Genomic DNA, 15,376 nt, shown 5'->3' on the forward strand with positions numbered 1-15,376 from the left:
TTTTTAAATATTTGCTCAAGATTTTAGGAAATATCGTGGTGTAAAACATCACGTTTTACACCTTAAATATATACAATTTTTATTTGTCAATTATACCTTAATAAAGTTGGTAAAAAAAAAAAAGAAACACAGTAGGGAAAATAATAGGGCAGTGTTCTAATGGGGTTAAATTGAAAAAGGAAGAAACCACTGGGTAAAATAAAACATGTCAGTGGGCTAGATGTGGGTGAAGGAGCTCCGGTGTAGGCCCTACGATTTTTCATAGGATGTGGAGAAAGGGCTGAGACAGGGCTTGGGGCTGCTAACTCTGACCCTCTCTTGAGATGAGGAGACAAGCTCTGTCCTAAGATCTGGACTTACTTTTTTCCTTTGTAAAGTCAAAGCGTAGTTAAATCACTAGTTTTCAAACAGTGTTCCTTTGGATGTGTCATAGGATTCCAAAAGTGTTTGCTTTGAGTTTCATTAAACACCCCCACCCCCCAATTTGTCTGTGTTTGAAATTATGAAATTGTGATGAAAACACTTGTGTAAATAGGTGTTACTACAAATTTTAATATATGGGAGAACACCAGTATCTCAATTTGGTTATGTATCAATTATATTCAAAATAAGAATAAGGTAACTTGAACTTTAAAATGAACATTTAATGAAAAAACTGCTTTTATACATTTATACATATACAGATATGTATGACATGTGGAACTCTATACATATTCTTCATGAGATTCTTTTTGAAAAAAATAGTTCTGTTCCTAAAAATACCCATGGAAACTTCTGGCCTGGGATTCCAAGGTCATCCTCAGCTCTGCATCTCAGAGTTCACATGGCCTCACCGAAATAGCCCCTCTGGTTCCTTTTTTCTCTGTACATTTGGAAGAGTTCATCATACCACCAAATGCCCCAAGAGGGAAGAGATGAGCCAGCTGGTGGTTTGCAGGGTGGTGGGTGCTCATCCCTTCCATCGAAACCTCGCCTGGCTTTCTGGAGGCACAGAATTATGGATTAAGCCGACCCTTCTCCACAATTCCTTTTGATGACAGCATCAAGTTGAGAGAGTCATTTATTCGCAGAGAGTGAGCCAGCCCATTCTCCCCGTGCTGTGCATAGCACTTGCCATGCTGCCTGCTGGCCTGCCTAGTCCCCTGCCTTTTGGACTCTAGAGTGGAAATGGATGCCAAGTGCTCAGGCCACCCTGTGATGCCATGCCTGCCTTCTGGGAAGTTTTCCTTAATGGTGATTATTGCCTGGCTTCTGGGTTCAGAGGGGAAGTCCCACCCTGTCTACCATTTTCATGATCAATGATTTACCTTTTAGAGGCCAGTTTTGTGGGGAGCTGTTGGATAATTTCACAGGGGAGATAAATGAGAGCTAGGAAGAATGAAGCCTTTCAGAATTGAAATCTGCGCATGTTCCAAATCCCATAAAATGCTATTTGATTTTAAAAATTGCTTGAAGTGGTTCACATTTTGGTTAATTACGTCAGTGAGTAAAAATAACTATTGTCATATGGTGTGTGGGCTTGGTTTTAGAAGGACAAAGAGTCTATTGTTACCCATTGTGTTATTAAGTCACTTCTTACCCATCCCTGAGAAATGAACATGTATAATAGAAATCCCAAAGCTTTGTCACTTGCTAAAATCAGGCTGTTCTGTGAGTTTCCCCTTAAATAAATGCTGCTCCTTTTGAGAACAGAAGCCGTTTTAATTCAGTCCATTGAAATGGGTTGATGGAACCTGTCCCCAAGGCCCAGGCCAGGTAGGGGTTTGTGACAGGCAGCCCTGGAATTGCCTTCGGGTTCTATGCTCTCAGCTGAGGTTTGTTTGGGGATGAACCAGGCTGGTGCTTTCTGGGAGCGGTTCAAGGTCAAGAGCCTCGGAGTCTGGCAGTCCTGGGCTGGAGCATGAGACTTAACTAGTCGTAAGGTGCTGGGTTGGAGTGGACCACTGATGTAATGACTGTAGCTTTGGCTGAGTTGGGATGACATTGAGGGCAGTGCTAATGGTTTTGTTTTCTCTGGGACCTGGAAGGGAATCCTTGTGACTGGAACCACAGTTTCGGGCCTGGCGGCGGTTCTCAAAGAAGAGAGCTTTGGCTTATCAGCAACTAGAGGGGATTGTGAAACAAAAACACATCTCTGGGGGAGGGGAGTTATGAGCCAGACTGGAAGACTCAATCTCAAGGGTGCTCCTCAGGAAAGAAGAGGAAGAAGATTCTACTGTGCAGTGTTGGGCATTCTTGGGCACAGTTAATGCCCGACCATCTGGTTGACTACTGGGTTTCTTCTGTGCCTGGGGTGTCTAGGTAACTAGAAGTCCTTGGCAGAACCGAGAACAGTATCATACTCTTTTCTCATGTGTTGGCATGTCTTCCTGCTACATCAGTGAGCTTAAGCTCTCTCTCAGTGTTTACTCCTTTTGCCCAGCTATGAGGACTGTATAAGCCTTGGGTCCTCTGCATGGGAGACTTTGCAGAGGAGTGGCGAGAAGTGGGGTGAGCTATGAGTTCTCCATTTGGGTCGGATCAGCAACGCACGAGAGAAGGGTTTGGGAAAGCTTGGCTAGAATGGTTGAGGTCAAGGCGTAGGTCAAGACCTGGGTTCTGATTTTGATGCTTCCTCGCTGGCTCTGTGTCCTTGGGTGAGTCACTGATTGTCTCTGGACCTTGGTGCCCACTTCTATAACTGGGTTGTTGCTCAGTTATTTAAACATTTTGGGGAGTATGAGTTTCTGCTTGCTCATTGGTTTTCTCAGTAGGATCTGAGCCTTGGTGTTGTCTGGTAAAATAGGGATAAAAATACTTTGTAGAGTTGTTATGAAGATTAAAAGGCGACGACAATGATAGCAATAGTAGTTACATAGGTCATTTAATTTCATCCGCACGACAAGAAAGCAGGTGTGATTTTCATCCCTGTTTACAGATATCGACACTGAGGAACAGAAAGCTGCCTGGCCAAAGTCACACAGCCAGTAAGTGGTGGCACTGAATGAGTTCTCCCAGGTGGTCTGGTTCCAGATCCCAAGCTCCTAACCATCATTCCATGACTCTGTGCTCAAGACAAGGGGTGTAGAAAGCCCAGCTCAGTGCCTGGCACACAGTAGGTGCTTAGTAAACTTGAATTCCTTCCTTTTAATCTTCGAAACGCATTTGCAAGTAGAGGTCCCCATAGTGTTTTTGGTCAGGCTGTTTTGCCCAGTCCTTGTTTTCTGCTTTCCCGTTTGGGGTGGTTCAGCTCTCCTCTGACTGTCCAAATCCATCTTTCAGAACCTCCCTACTTATAACTCACCTTTTCTCCCCCACTCCCTCCACTTCTCCTTCAAGAAGCTTCCTTTCCCTGTTCCCTCCCAGTGGCTAAGCTCGCTTCTACAGTAACCCACCTACTATGCATGTTTAAATAATTGTGGTGAGATGAACATAACATAAAATTAACATTTTAAAGCGAGCAGTTCGGTGGCATTTAGTGCATTCACAATGTTGTGCTAACACTGCCTCTGTCTAGTTCCATACGTTTTCATTAAGCTAAAGGAAGCCCAGTGTTCGTTAGCAACCACTCTCCCTTTCCCCCTTCTAGACCCTCTTAATTACTAGTCTGCTTTCTCTTTCTATGGATTTCCCTTTTCTGGACATTGCGTATAAATGGAATCACAAAACATGGGCTTCTGTGTTTGGCTTCTTTCATTTAGCATGATGTTTTTAAGGTTCCTCCCCATGGTAGCATGTGTCAGAATTTCATTCCCTTTCCTGGCCGAATAGTATGCCGTTGCCTGGATAGACCACCTACCTTTTTTCCGTTTGTCTGTTGATCGACAATTAGGTTGCTTTCACCTTTTGACTGCTATGACACCCACTGTCTTTCATGCAGACACTGCCCCCTGATTCAGTTTGGGTCCCAGGGCTGTGACTTCTGGTGTCTTTGAGTCCTAACCACAGGGTGGGCTCATTTATAATCCTTTTATAGATGAGTCTGCTGAAGCCAGAGGAGAGAGAGCTTGGAACCTCAGTTGGAGAGGGGAAGGGACCTTGGAACCCCACGTGTCCCAGCACTGGGCTTGGCTCTGCATACTTTATGTGGTTTAATTTCTGCCCAGAAGGAAATAGAGAGTGGAAAGGTCTAGTTTTATCTCCACTCTGAAGCAGCTCTTCTCATCTCTCCTTCCTGGGACTGGGGCAAGTTTATATAAGCCAGGGAACTCTGTGATCTCAGGTTGTGTCCTGTGAGCCAGCCTCAGTGTCCTCCTCTGTAAAGCGGGGATAATTCCTATTTTACAGAGTTGCTGTGAGGATTAAATGCAAGAGCCTGTGCAAGGCTTGCTTCTTTCCCTACCAGGATTTGGAGCTGCTGGCTGAGGGACCAGTTATAAAAGGCCGCTCATGTGCCGGTTGATTTCTGTGGAATCCTTCTTGATTAACAACCACGATGGCTTTTCGGGTCCTCTTAGAAGGGGAAGGAGCTGAGGTTATTCTCATCACCATCTTTAGATGTCATTTCTGGAAACTTGTTCCCAACTTCCTTTTTCTGCATCCTTTTTCTGCAGTGAACTTTGGTGCTTAGTGTATGAATCTGTGGAAATTGGTTTCTTCCCATTTCACCCCACGCACAATGAGTATAGAGCTAATTTTAGAAAGATGAGCTCTGTGTCCAGCATGCTGGGTATCTTGCAGGTATTTTGTTTGCAAGGGTCTTTTTTTTTTTTTCCTTTCTGTGGTTAATGGGAGAGTTTGGGGACCTAGCTGATATGGGCTTGTATCCTAGATTTAACTAGCCCTGTGACCGTAGATGACAGATCATCGGCCTTTCACTTTCTTCGTTTGTAAAAATAGGGGTTAATGTGAAAATTAGTTGCCTTGCTTTGCTGCTGTTGTTGTGTCAACTAGTTATCTTTTGGTTGCAAATAATAGACAACCTAAACAAAAAGTCAATAAATAATAGGGAGTGTTGCATATCTCCAGACAAAAAGTCTGGACATAGAAGGGGTCTAGGATAGGTTGAGTTAGCAGCTGAAGGGTTCAGGTGTTTTTCCTCTGTCTGGTCGCCAGCCATCCTCAGCAGATGGGTGGTTTTTCCTCTCCTTGTCACATAGAGGCTGCAGCAGCTCCAGGCGTCATGAGCAGACCCGACGAAGTCCAGCAGAGCGGGATCGTATGTCCTTCCATGTAGTTCCTTTTTATTCACGAGGAAGCTCTTCCCCAGGAGCCCTCTCACAGACTTTTCTTAGGTCTCCTTCTTCCATGTCTTAGCCTGGGACCTTTCGGTTTCCTGGGTCTTGAGACAAGGATTAAAGTGTTGATGCGCTATTTGGGAAATGAGGCCCATGGAGGTTAAGAACAAGGAAGACAAGAAGCAGGTGGAGAGGCCAGGAAAGATGAAAGCCATGGGGTACAGTGTGTCGGCACACTGGCCTCTGTTTCACCAGGAGCCTCAGAGAGACACAGGCTGGTGTGTTTGCATGGCACCTAAGGCCTTCTTTGGAGAGTTGACAGGAGAAACTGTACCCAAATTGTCAAGAAACACACTTGCTTTGCTTGCTGGAATCTTAGGAGAGTAGAGAGTAGAGTAGAGTGAAGACACTGATAATGTTGCTTAAAATTAATTTTTAAACCTTCCCTAAATCCCGGTACATTTCTCTTTAGCCACTTTGCGTTGGGAGGTAGCGCAGCTGGTGGTTAAGGACGCGGGGTCCGTGAGTTCAGGTTCAAGCCCTGCAGCTCACGGGCCCACGAGGAACCTGTGCCTACCTTGTAAGGTCCTTGGGAGGGTTAAATGAGTTAATATTTGAAAACACTTGGAACAGTGCGGAGTCAGCCCTGGGCGTATAAAGTATAACGCTTCGAGAGTACAGAGTCTACGCCGTGATTTTAATTTCTGGAAACTTGCCTTTTCACTGTGACGGTGATCCTTGCACTTTCATCTTGAGAGCTCAGAGCTCTTTGTTACGTTGCCCCTCGTGAAGATCATGAGCAATTAAGTGTCCACCGAGTCTAAGATGGGAAAGGCATAGCTGGAAACGTGCAGATGCCTCCTGCCTTTATGCGTGTCTCCATCTGACTTCCTGCAGTGAATGGCTCCTACCCCTGGGCTCCGTCCCTCTCTCTTGCTGTGGTGTGGGTCACCGGCCTCCCTCCCTCCCTCTGTCCTAAGCCCCCTTTAGTTCCAGGCCTTTAGCACAGCACTGCCCATGTTGGCGTCGAGAATTACTTGTTTAAGTAGTCGGGGCTTTCTACCCCAAATTACCTATTTACAGACATGTCTGATTTCCCTGACTTTCCTGTAAACAGTTTTGGGGGTCGAGCCCGGAGCTTTAACGTTTTTAGGTGATGTTTGGATGACTCAATGGATTCCAATGCATGGAGGCACATACAAAGAGATAACAACGTTACAAGGGGCTGGGACGGGTCATCCTAGAGTCATGAGATTATGTAGTTTAATGTTTTCCAGCTACTGGGCCAAAAATAAAAAAATACTGCCTTGAGCTACTTGTCTAGCAAGCAGCTCATTGTTTTTCCCCCTCTCTCCTGTGGTCCATCCTGGACGATGTGGATTGATGCGTAGCGCACTGATTGAGGGGTGGGCCTGGAGGCAGGAAGATGAACTGGAAAAGGTTAGGCCTGAGAGTAGAGTGGGTGGTGGGGATGGAAAGTTTGAGAGTTGGGGTCCCTACTGCAGAGAGTGAGGAGAGACGGGGTACAGGATACCTTTGAAGACCAGTGCCTGGGCCACTGGGCCACGGGATGGGGAACACGCTCTTCTGTCCCTCTAACCCATGAGATGAAAACCAGTGCCGTCCTTGTCTTTGCAAGTGACGAGATGCTGGGCTGGAGAATCAGGCTCCTGGACTCAGCTGGCCTTGGCCTCACCATGGGACCTTGGGGCTAGTCTCAACCCTCCCCCCCACCCCCGGGCCTTAGGGATTGCCTCCTCTCCAAAACGAGAGGCTCTGTTTTTTTTCGGTGGTATTTATTGAGTGCCTACGGTATGCACTCTTCTAGGCATGGGGCAGAGATGAGGTTTCTGTTCTTGTGGCGTGTACATTTTGGTTGAAGGAGACTGATAATAATGACTGAGGTAAATGCTGAGGAAGAAGCACACTGCTGGCGTGATGGAGAGTGAGGGGCACTGACTTCCACTGGTTGGTTGGAGGAGGACTCGTTGAAGAGGTGGCATTTTAGGCTGTGCCACAGGATGATCTAGGGCAAAGTGTTTTTGGAGAAGGGAATAAATACAGAAAGGCCTTGGGGGAAACCAGCTTCAAAAACACTGTAAAGTACGTGTGTGTGTGTGTGTGTGTGTGTGTGGCGGGGGGGAGGGGGCGAGATTAGAGGGGCAGGTGGGCTGTGGCTCAGGGTGTTGGTTGCTAAGTGTGATGGGAGGTTGGAGGACATTTTTTTCTACTGGGGTCACTTTTTATTACTTTCCTCTTCATGGAGACCATTTGAAAAATGCCATTAACCAAAAAAGGTGTGTGTATGAAACAATAGAACCCACAACTTTAATGATTTTAGGCTTTTAAAGTATGGGAAAATATGGGGAAATAATTTATGGATCACGATGACTATCTTTGAGGATTCCCAGAGACCTAAAGATGGTAGATAGAGACATTGTCAACTAAACAGTCTTTAAGGTCCCTCTGTTTCAAATGTGCATTTGTCCCAAAGCTGTGTGCCATATGATTAAAAAAAAAAAAATAACTACCACCTGTTGATAGAAGGAATAAGGTGAATTTTTGCGCAATGGAAATCCCAAACCCAATGGGTTTCTTCTGTCCCACATCTGGCTTTACACTCCGCGGTGGAGACCTGAAAATGTCTCTGGGCATGGCCCTGCCTTTTTTCTGGCCTAGGGAAGTCTGGATGCTGTTTCTGTGTCCTTCTGCCTCAATTCACGATGCAGTGCCAGGAGGGAGCATTGCAGTATGGGATGTATCTGTGGGGAAAAACATTGGGAAGCCAACCGCCATCAACCTCCATGTAACGGAGTGAAGCCGTTGTTTGTAATGGACCTGCCACCCTTACACCGAATTACACTGAGTTTCCACAGTCAGTGTCCCCACATATTAACCCCGGCCAGGAGGCCCTTACATAATGGACTTCTTAGCACCCTGCCCGCATTATTGAATTCCCAGCTGCTTTATTTCTGATTTGCATTTTCCGTGGCTGAGTGAATCGGCTGACTTCCGTTTTCTTTTTCTGTTACAGATTTTGTGCGCAGGTGACTCCTGTAAGTACTACTTCCCTCTCCACTCTTGTGTTGTTTGCTACTGCCCCCTGATGGACACAGCGATATTGACAGTGATATAAAAATTGCAGAAAATGCTAATTGGTTAAAACTCGCTTAGTTTCCAGTTTTTCTGTAGATGTGGGGTGAGGGTGGGAATGGCAAGTGATAGAAAAATTCAATCAATTGTGTAACCTAGACAAATAAAAAATTTATATTTTCTTCGATCCTACCCCCCCAAACCTATATCCATGGTAATTTAAAAAAAAAAAAAAAACTCGATTGAAACTATGACGCGGTATGATTTATATTAGTTTTATATGCTACGATCCCATAAGTATTTCCTTGGGTCATTCCATTGCCTCATGATTTATAAAACGATATACACAGTTTGTATAATCTTTGGAAAACCATACAGCCTCCTGTATATTTTACTTTCGTGTGGAGGACTGAGTCCCACTTGCTAACTAGTGCTGGTCACTCAAAGTCCTCCCTGGTCTGTAGTAAAATGAGAAGAATAGGGATAATGATAGTAAGTTTTAATGAAGCTAAATATATTCAGTTGAAAGCACTGCCTATACTCAGATTATATCCTTAATAATTTTTTTGGTCGTAAAATGTTTCTATAAGAGAGATAGAAGATAATAGTCATTGGCAGTTTTTTTTTTTTAAAAGGAACCGGTTGGAAAAAAATGGTATTTTTTTGTCTGTTCTCAAAATTTGGCAACTTATTTTTTTTCTGGAGTTGTTAAAATCTCAAAGTCTGTGAACCACAGAGATAAAATAATTAGAATGTTCTCAAAGTGCCACATAAAGGGGGCAGATCTTGCTGAAACTTTCTAATACAAGCAAATCTCACTTAATAACAGTAATTATGCAAAATCTGTGCAAACAATGGGAAGAATTCTGCAGTTCCTTTTTCTTCCTGGTTAATCAGTTTGGTAAATAAGGTGATATTTTAAAGGAGAAGAGGAGATGGGGGAATTTTAAAAATTGTAATAAAAAACCTGTCCTATCACGAGTATGTGGTAGGAGGTACCATTATATTAGTTTGCATATTGTTTTTCTTTCTTGTGTTCTAGGCTGTGATCTGTTTGCACTCACATCGACAGCCACTGAGATTCTTTTTCGTAAGGCACCAGGAAACTTTTCAGTAAGAGTTGAGTCTGATTCGAATAACCTGAGTCAGTCTCATTTCCAAAGTGACGGACAGACTTCGTTTCGGGACCTGGTTCCTGGGATGCATTACAATTTCAGCTTTTTAAATGACTCTACTGTCTGCTGTCGTAAACAAGTGCAAACACGTGAGCAAGACTCTTCTTTTGGGATGGACCGTGGGGTTTAGAGAATGTACATGTCTTCACATGCGCGGTGTATTTGAGATCAGATTTTCTGAGCTTCAACAGTAAAAAGCAGCTACTTGTCAGAGCTCTCTTCTGATGCTTGGCCTTGTTGCCTGGCTGGAGGGTGTCCTTGTTCCTGAGAGCTGTTCTCACACTGCCCTCCTGCCTGCTCTTTGAGTAGTACTATCACGGCCCAGTGGTCAGGAGCATGGACTTGGAATCAGAGACCCAGGTTTGCTTCCCAGATCTGTCAGTTTCTAGCTCTGTGACCCTGGGCAAGTCATTGGTCCTCTTAGACCTTAGTTTCTGCATCTTTATTAAAAACAAACAACAAACAACTCCACACATACACGTATTTTAAAAACATTTTTAAATGTGCTTTATTATCTGAACTATTGAAACTTAAGAACCTGCTTTTCTAAAACCTTCCCAGAATTTCTGTACGAATCAGTAAAATATAGTTCTTAACACGTTTCTTCTTTGTAAAAATAGTGCTACAGCCTTCCTCATGAAGCTCTTGTGAAGCATAAATGAGAAAATGTGTGTGCAGCACCTGGCACCGGGCCTGGGACACGGTCAGCCCCAAATAGGGCTGTTGTCCTTGCCGCTCCCACCACTGTGACTGTGGTTATTGTTTTATATCCCTCCTCACCATCGTCAGCGTTGACTGTAAATGGCACCACAGCGATAACCTGCTACTCTGACCCTGTGAACCTGTCACTCTATAAAGAGGAAGGTCAAGTCCGGAGGGGCTTCCTAGCATGAAGTTTATTGAATTGTGGGCCACAAGACTCTTTCTTTCCAGCCTGTTCCTTTTTCCTTTCTCTCATTTCCTCTCCTGCCCTTTTTCATGGACTGAGTAAATGTTTGCCTCTTTTAGGTGCCAGGCGAGGCACATTGTCTGTGCTGTTATGTGAAGGTCATGTGCATGCCGAAGTGTTGTTACTGTACCATCTTTTCTGGGGTCAATCTGTAGGTCCTTAAGAGAAGGGCCTGATTGCTGGTGCTGCCTCTTCTGTTGGTCATTGTCATTGCTCAACCTTGAATGTAATTAGGACGCACTCACTTGGAAGTTTTAGTTACTGTTAGTAACCGTAATAACTTCCATTGTGTCTGATCCTGCACACCTACAGTTCGACCGAGGACGAAGGTGAGGTTCAAGAGAGGTGAGAAGACTGAGGAAAATCACACGACTCATGACTAGCCGGTTTGGGCTCCGAACCCAGAGTTTAAAAAGGATCCACAACCAGTGGCCTTGTTTGCCATATCGTGATGCCTTAATAACCATCCTTATGTTCAATATAGTATATTAGAGCTGTCAGCAGAGGAACCTGAGACTGAGAGGTTTGAAGGGACTAATTCCAGGTTAGACGACTAAGGAGGGAGCAGGTCCTTATGTCCAGGTCTGGATGCCAAGACCGCTTCTTTTCTCTTTATGCTCTTCTGTCCCTTGTCTTCTTTATGCCAGAAAACTACAGAGCTTCCTCCTGATAGCAGAGGTTGGCAGAAAAGTTATCACGTGCTTCTGTGCCATATACACCTCTCCACATGCAGTATTTTCTGAGAATCAGGAGAGAGACTCACTTTGCATCTTAAATCTCTGTACCAGCTTCTATGCAGATTTAACCTGTGTACAGATCATAGTCAACATGCCAGCCTCTACCATTTGTCTGTTTTAAAGCTTCCTGTTTCACGAACACACATGCATACATGTATGTATATGTGTCTCAATGTATTTTGTTGGAGGGAATTTCAGGAGGCAGTAAAGAGAAATGAAATTCTATGATTGCAAAATTTCCTTCTGGAAAGTAGACACATAGGGCAGTCTTTACTCTTACCTTTCTTTCCTAAATATATTTTTTTCTTTCTTTTTTTTGAAAAAATTATTAAAATAGAGCTCAGTCCTGTGTTTGACATTGAAGTTGGTTCCGTCAGTTCAACCGCTGTGCCCCTGATGTGGAAAAACAATGACACATTTGCCTCTACTTACATGTACAGAGTAGAGAGTGAGGAGGAAAACAAGCGTCTGATTTCTGTTCTAAATCAAACAAGCATTGACATCACAGACTTAAGTCCTGCTACTTCATATATGTTCTCCATCACTCCAGAAATAAACAACAATTCTGGAGCTCCCAGGACCATAAATGTCACAACGGGTAAGTTGACTAGTGACCGGGAATGATCATGAACCATTCCTTCTCATTGTACATTCTAAAACCTTGTCCATTCAAGTTGCCTGTTGGAAAGATTGGTTTTCATTAACTGTGGAAGAGAAAAGATTCTATGTTGTTTCAAGCCCAGGAGTTCAGGTGGCTAGATCATTCAGTATTAAGATCCTATGTGTTTTCTGATCTTTTAACTAATTTCAACTGTTTGGTTTTAAAAATCTTTTGTTATTATTGCGTAATACTTTTCTGCTAAGACCTGGGAGCAGAGAATGTGTCTTGTTGGTGTCACTAATTGCTAGGCTTCTTTTAAGTTCCCCAGGAAAGTCGATGCTATGCTTATATTCCCAGGGATTTCTGCCAGGCATGAAACTTTGGTATATTTCATAAAGGAATGCGTGTTTCAAATTAAATAAGAGCCTAGTGACATTCAATTAAACTTAGATTGTTTTATGTAGCTTAGATGTTAATACCTTGAGCCACCTGTTATAGCTACAAATTCAGTTCTTGTTTTTTTAAACTTAAAATAACCAAAAATATTAAAAAGAAATGAGAAACTCTTTTTAAGCTGAGAGGAAGCAAAAATTTAAAAAAGAGGCCCTCTCTTGGTTTTCTGATCTGGAGATGTGATCTCATTGGCTGGAGAAGGCCATGCAAACCCCACCTCTTAGAGTCCATGACGTGAAGTGACCGTCTCGGCTTCTGCACGTGGAGTAGGCAAACACTAAACCAGTGGGTTTCAACATTTTTTTAAGCCAGGAAACTATTTCTTTAATAAAAATATTTCCCAGAAGCCCCAAAAGTAAAAAAACAAAAAACAAAAACAAAAGAACAAAACTGGAGAGAGAAGAGCTAAGGGATGGGGTATCTTGAGGGACCATCAGAAAACTCCCAGAGTTCTTCAGAGCACAGTTTTAGAGGGAAAACACCCACAATCAGGCTTTACTATATTAAATTTTGAAAGAGAAGAGATGAAGGAAAGGGCAGAGAGGAGAGAGAAGAGAATTAAGGAGGAGAAACAAGACAGAATTTGGAAACTGATGGGGCCAAGGCGATGCATAATGGATGACTTTGGGGAAAGTCAGGAAGAGGCGGCAGGAAGCACCCAGCCTGGAGCTGAGGAGCCTGCTCCACCTTAAAGCCGGCAGGACCAGGCTGTGTTCATCAGTTACTATTTACCGAACACGTACGTGCGCTTAGCTGCCCTTGATAACATTATTTTGTCCTCACAGCAACGCTGAGGGTTTCTGCTCTGTCTGCAGCATTGTCTGTGTTTTCATGTCCTTAAAGCTAAAGGGGACAGTGGAAGAAGCTGTAATGCTGAGCAGTTGATTCCTCTGAGGTCCCATAGTTACAAGTGGTGGGAACCCAGGGGGCCTGACTCCTGAGCCACAGGGTCATGGATATTTATCACAGGTACCCAGAGTCATTGAACTGGCTAGTTTATTGATGTTCCATTAAAACAACAACAGCAACAACAACAACACGTGAGTGACCCAATTTAGAAATCTTTGCATCAGAAACATTTGCTCTTAAAGAGTAGAATTGTAGAGTGGATCAGCTCGCTTCAGAGCTGGACGGCGACTTGCAGTCATCTCGGCCAGCGCCTTTGAGATCAGCCACCTGCGGACCTCAGGCAGGGTTTCTGCTCTGTCTGCGACACTGTCTGTGCTTCCGTGAGCTGAAGGCTGGAGCCCTGGCTTCCGGCTTCCCAGACGCCACCAGTGGTGTGCGTTCTAGAGCAGGTCACCCGCCTCTCTGTATCTCCATAGTCACATCTTAAAAATGAAGGAGTGGATGTCATTTGGCTGAAATGGTTCTGTTTATGTTACCGACAATTAAATAAGGTGATGAAAAGAAAGGTGGTGGGAGAGTATAGATCAGAAAAGATCCCCTCGCAGTTGGAGTACAAGGGCGAGCTCCTGAATGGGAATATCTTGGTATTGCAAAATGATTTTATTTGCACTATCTGGACCTTTAGACATAGCAAACAATCACTTTGTTTCATGCTTTGTTCCTAATGTCTAAAACAACTATAATTAAATGCTGCCCTTTGGAAAAGACAGTTTAGAAGACTATCAAATCACTGTTGGACGTCATTGTCTTGGAGAATAGTACAGATCCTAAAAACTTTTGGCTTTAGAGTTTATTCTTTTTTCCTCTTTTCTGTATAAACAAACAAACAAACAAACAAATAAATCCCCCCTGACCCCGCCCCGCTGTGAAATGATTGGATTGACTAGACTCTGATATAAAAGAAGTATTTACAGTAGGTCATATTGAAACATCAGTGTCCCCAGTCACCTTTAATGAAAGCCGATTGTAGATATCTTGTTTCATGAATGTCTCTTGTATATTTTTCAAATAGAGCCCCTTCCAGTTTCTGGTCTTCACGTGGTCTTTGTGGGTGTGACGAAAGTCGCTCTTGCCTGGAAGAATGATAATAGCACTGCCACCTGCCGGATGCTCCTTGAAGATGCTGGAAGCGATGAGAAGTTGGCCAATATTTCAGACCTGAAGCCAGGGATTCAATATAAGGTCACCCTGAGTCTTACAGAATCAAATGAGACACAGAGAGAGTCCCTAGTTATAGGAAATGGCTCAGGTGAGTTACAAGGCTGTGTTTCCTTTCTGCTTTATGGTTTTGACTTCCAGTGACTTCCAGTTTTAAAAAATATCGTTCTTATATTTGTATAGAGTTTTAGAATTTATCGAAGGTCCTCTTCCACTTTTTAGTTTGACTCCATGCCTGTATGAGGAAGGATGGAAAACGGTCTTATTTTATAGGTCAGCACATTGGGGTTCAGAATGGCGATGGGGCTTGAAACTTATTGGAGTCTGACATCCAGGAAAGGAGCCAGCCCCTTTAGCTTTTCACGCTTTCAGTTGAACAAGTGACAGATGTGTTAACCCAAGTAGGGCTGTTGGAAGAACTCACCACATCTACTGAGAAAAAAGCTGCTTTTCTGGCAGACATCTCCTGCATTAACAGTGGAGTCGACATGTGTAGATTCCATAGCATTTTCAGTGCTGACTCTGTGGATTCACAAAAATAGATACTCCATCTCCATTTTACACACAAGGGAGCAGAACTACAAAGTGGGCGTCAGGATTCCTGATTGCAGGTGACGGAAACCAGACTCTCAGTAGCTTAGGCGAAGAGCAACGATTGCCTTGTGTATATTTCCCCACCATGGGCGGCAGGCTTTAAAGCAAGAGATGAGGTGACTCTCATCTCTTCTCCTTGCTTCGTATTTTCTGCCATCTTGGTTCTCAGAGTGGCTCCCTCCACGCCATTCGAGGAGAAATGGCCACCAGCGGTTCCCGTTTTACCCCTGTCAGCCAGCTTCTGGTCCAGGGGAACAGTTCCTTGATGGGCGCTGATGAGCCACGTTTGAGTTATGTGGCTGTTCCTGGAAATCCACATTAGGGACTGGGCGGGAGAAGATGACTTCCTGAAAGGAGGGGAAGAGAGGCGAATGGCTGAGTTTGAAAGAGAAGCACAAGTATCTGTGGTACAACCTGGAATGAAGATACAAAGTAAAACGTCTGCCCCCGTTTGGGGCCTTTTCCGGTGGATGTGTCTCTGTGGGGCAGGAGGGGGACAGACACTTGTGGAACACCAACTGTGGAGCCTGCTTCGTGTGTCATCTTATGGG

The 15,376-nt window shown here is 44.1% G+C and overlaps 1 protein-coding gene across 1 annotated transcript in view; it reads left to right on the forward strand.

Moving 5' to 3' along the window:
- The first annotated feature begins 8,118 nt into the window (after window positions 1-8,118).
- Window positions 8,119-15,376, forward strand: part of PTPRJ (protein tyrosine phosphatase, receptor type J) — a 45,043-nt gene continuing 37,785 nt past the window's right edge. Inside the window, exons 1-4 of the mRNA XM_023528794.1 lie at window positions 8,119-8,212; window positions 9,292-9,513; window positions 11,448-11,708; window positions 14,086-14,322. Coding sequence (XP_023384562.1) covers window positions 9,450-9,513; window positions 11,448-11,708; window positions 14,086-14,322 — 562 coding nt within the window. The 5' untranslated portion in view covers window positions 8,119-8,212; window positions 9,292-9,449. The remainder of the gene's footprint in view (window positions 8,213-9,291; window positions 9,514-11,447; window positions 11,709-14,085; window positions 14,323-15,376) is intronic.

This window comes from Pteropus vampyrus, unplaced genomic scaffold (assembly GCF_000151845.1).
Source record: "Pteropus vampyrus isolate Shadow unplaced genomic scaffold, Pvam_2.0 Scaffold31, whole genome shotgun sequence".
Classification (NCBI taxonomy): domain Eukaryota; kingdom Metazoa; phylum Chordata; class Mammalia; order Chiroptera; family Pteropodidae; genus Pteropus; species Pteropus vampyrus.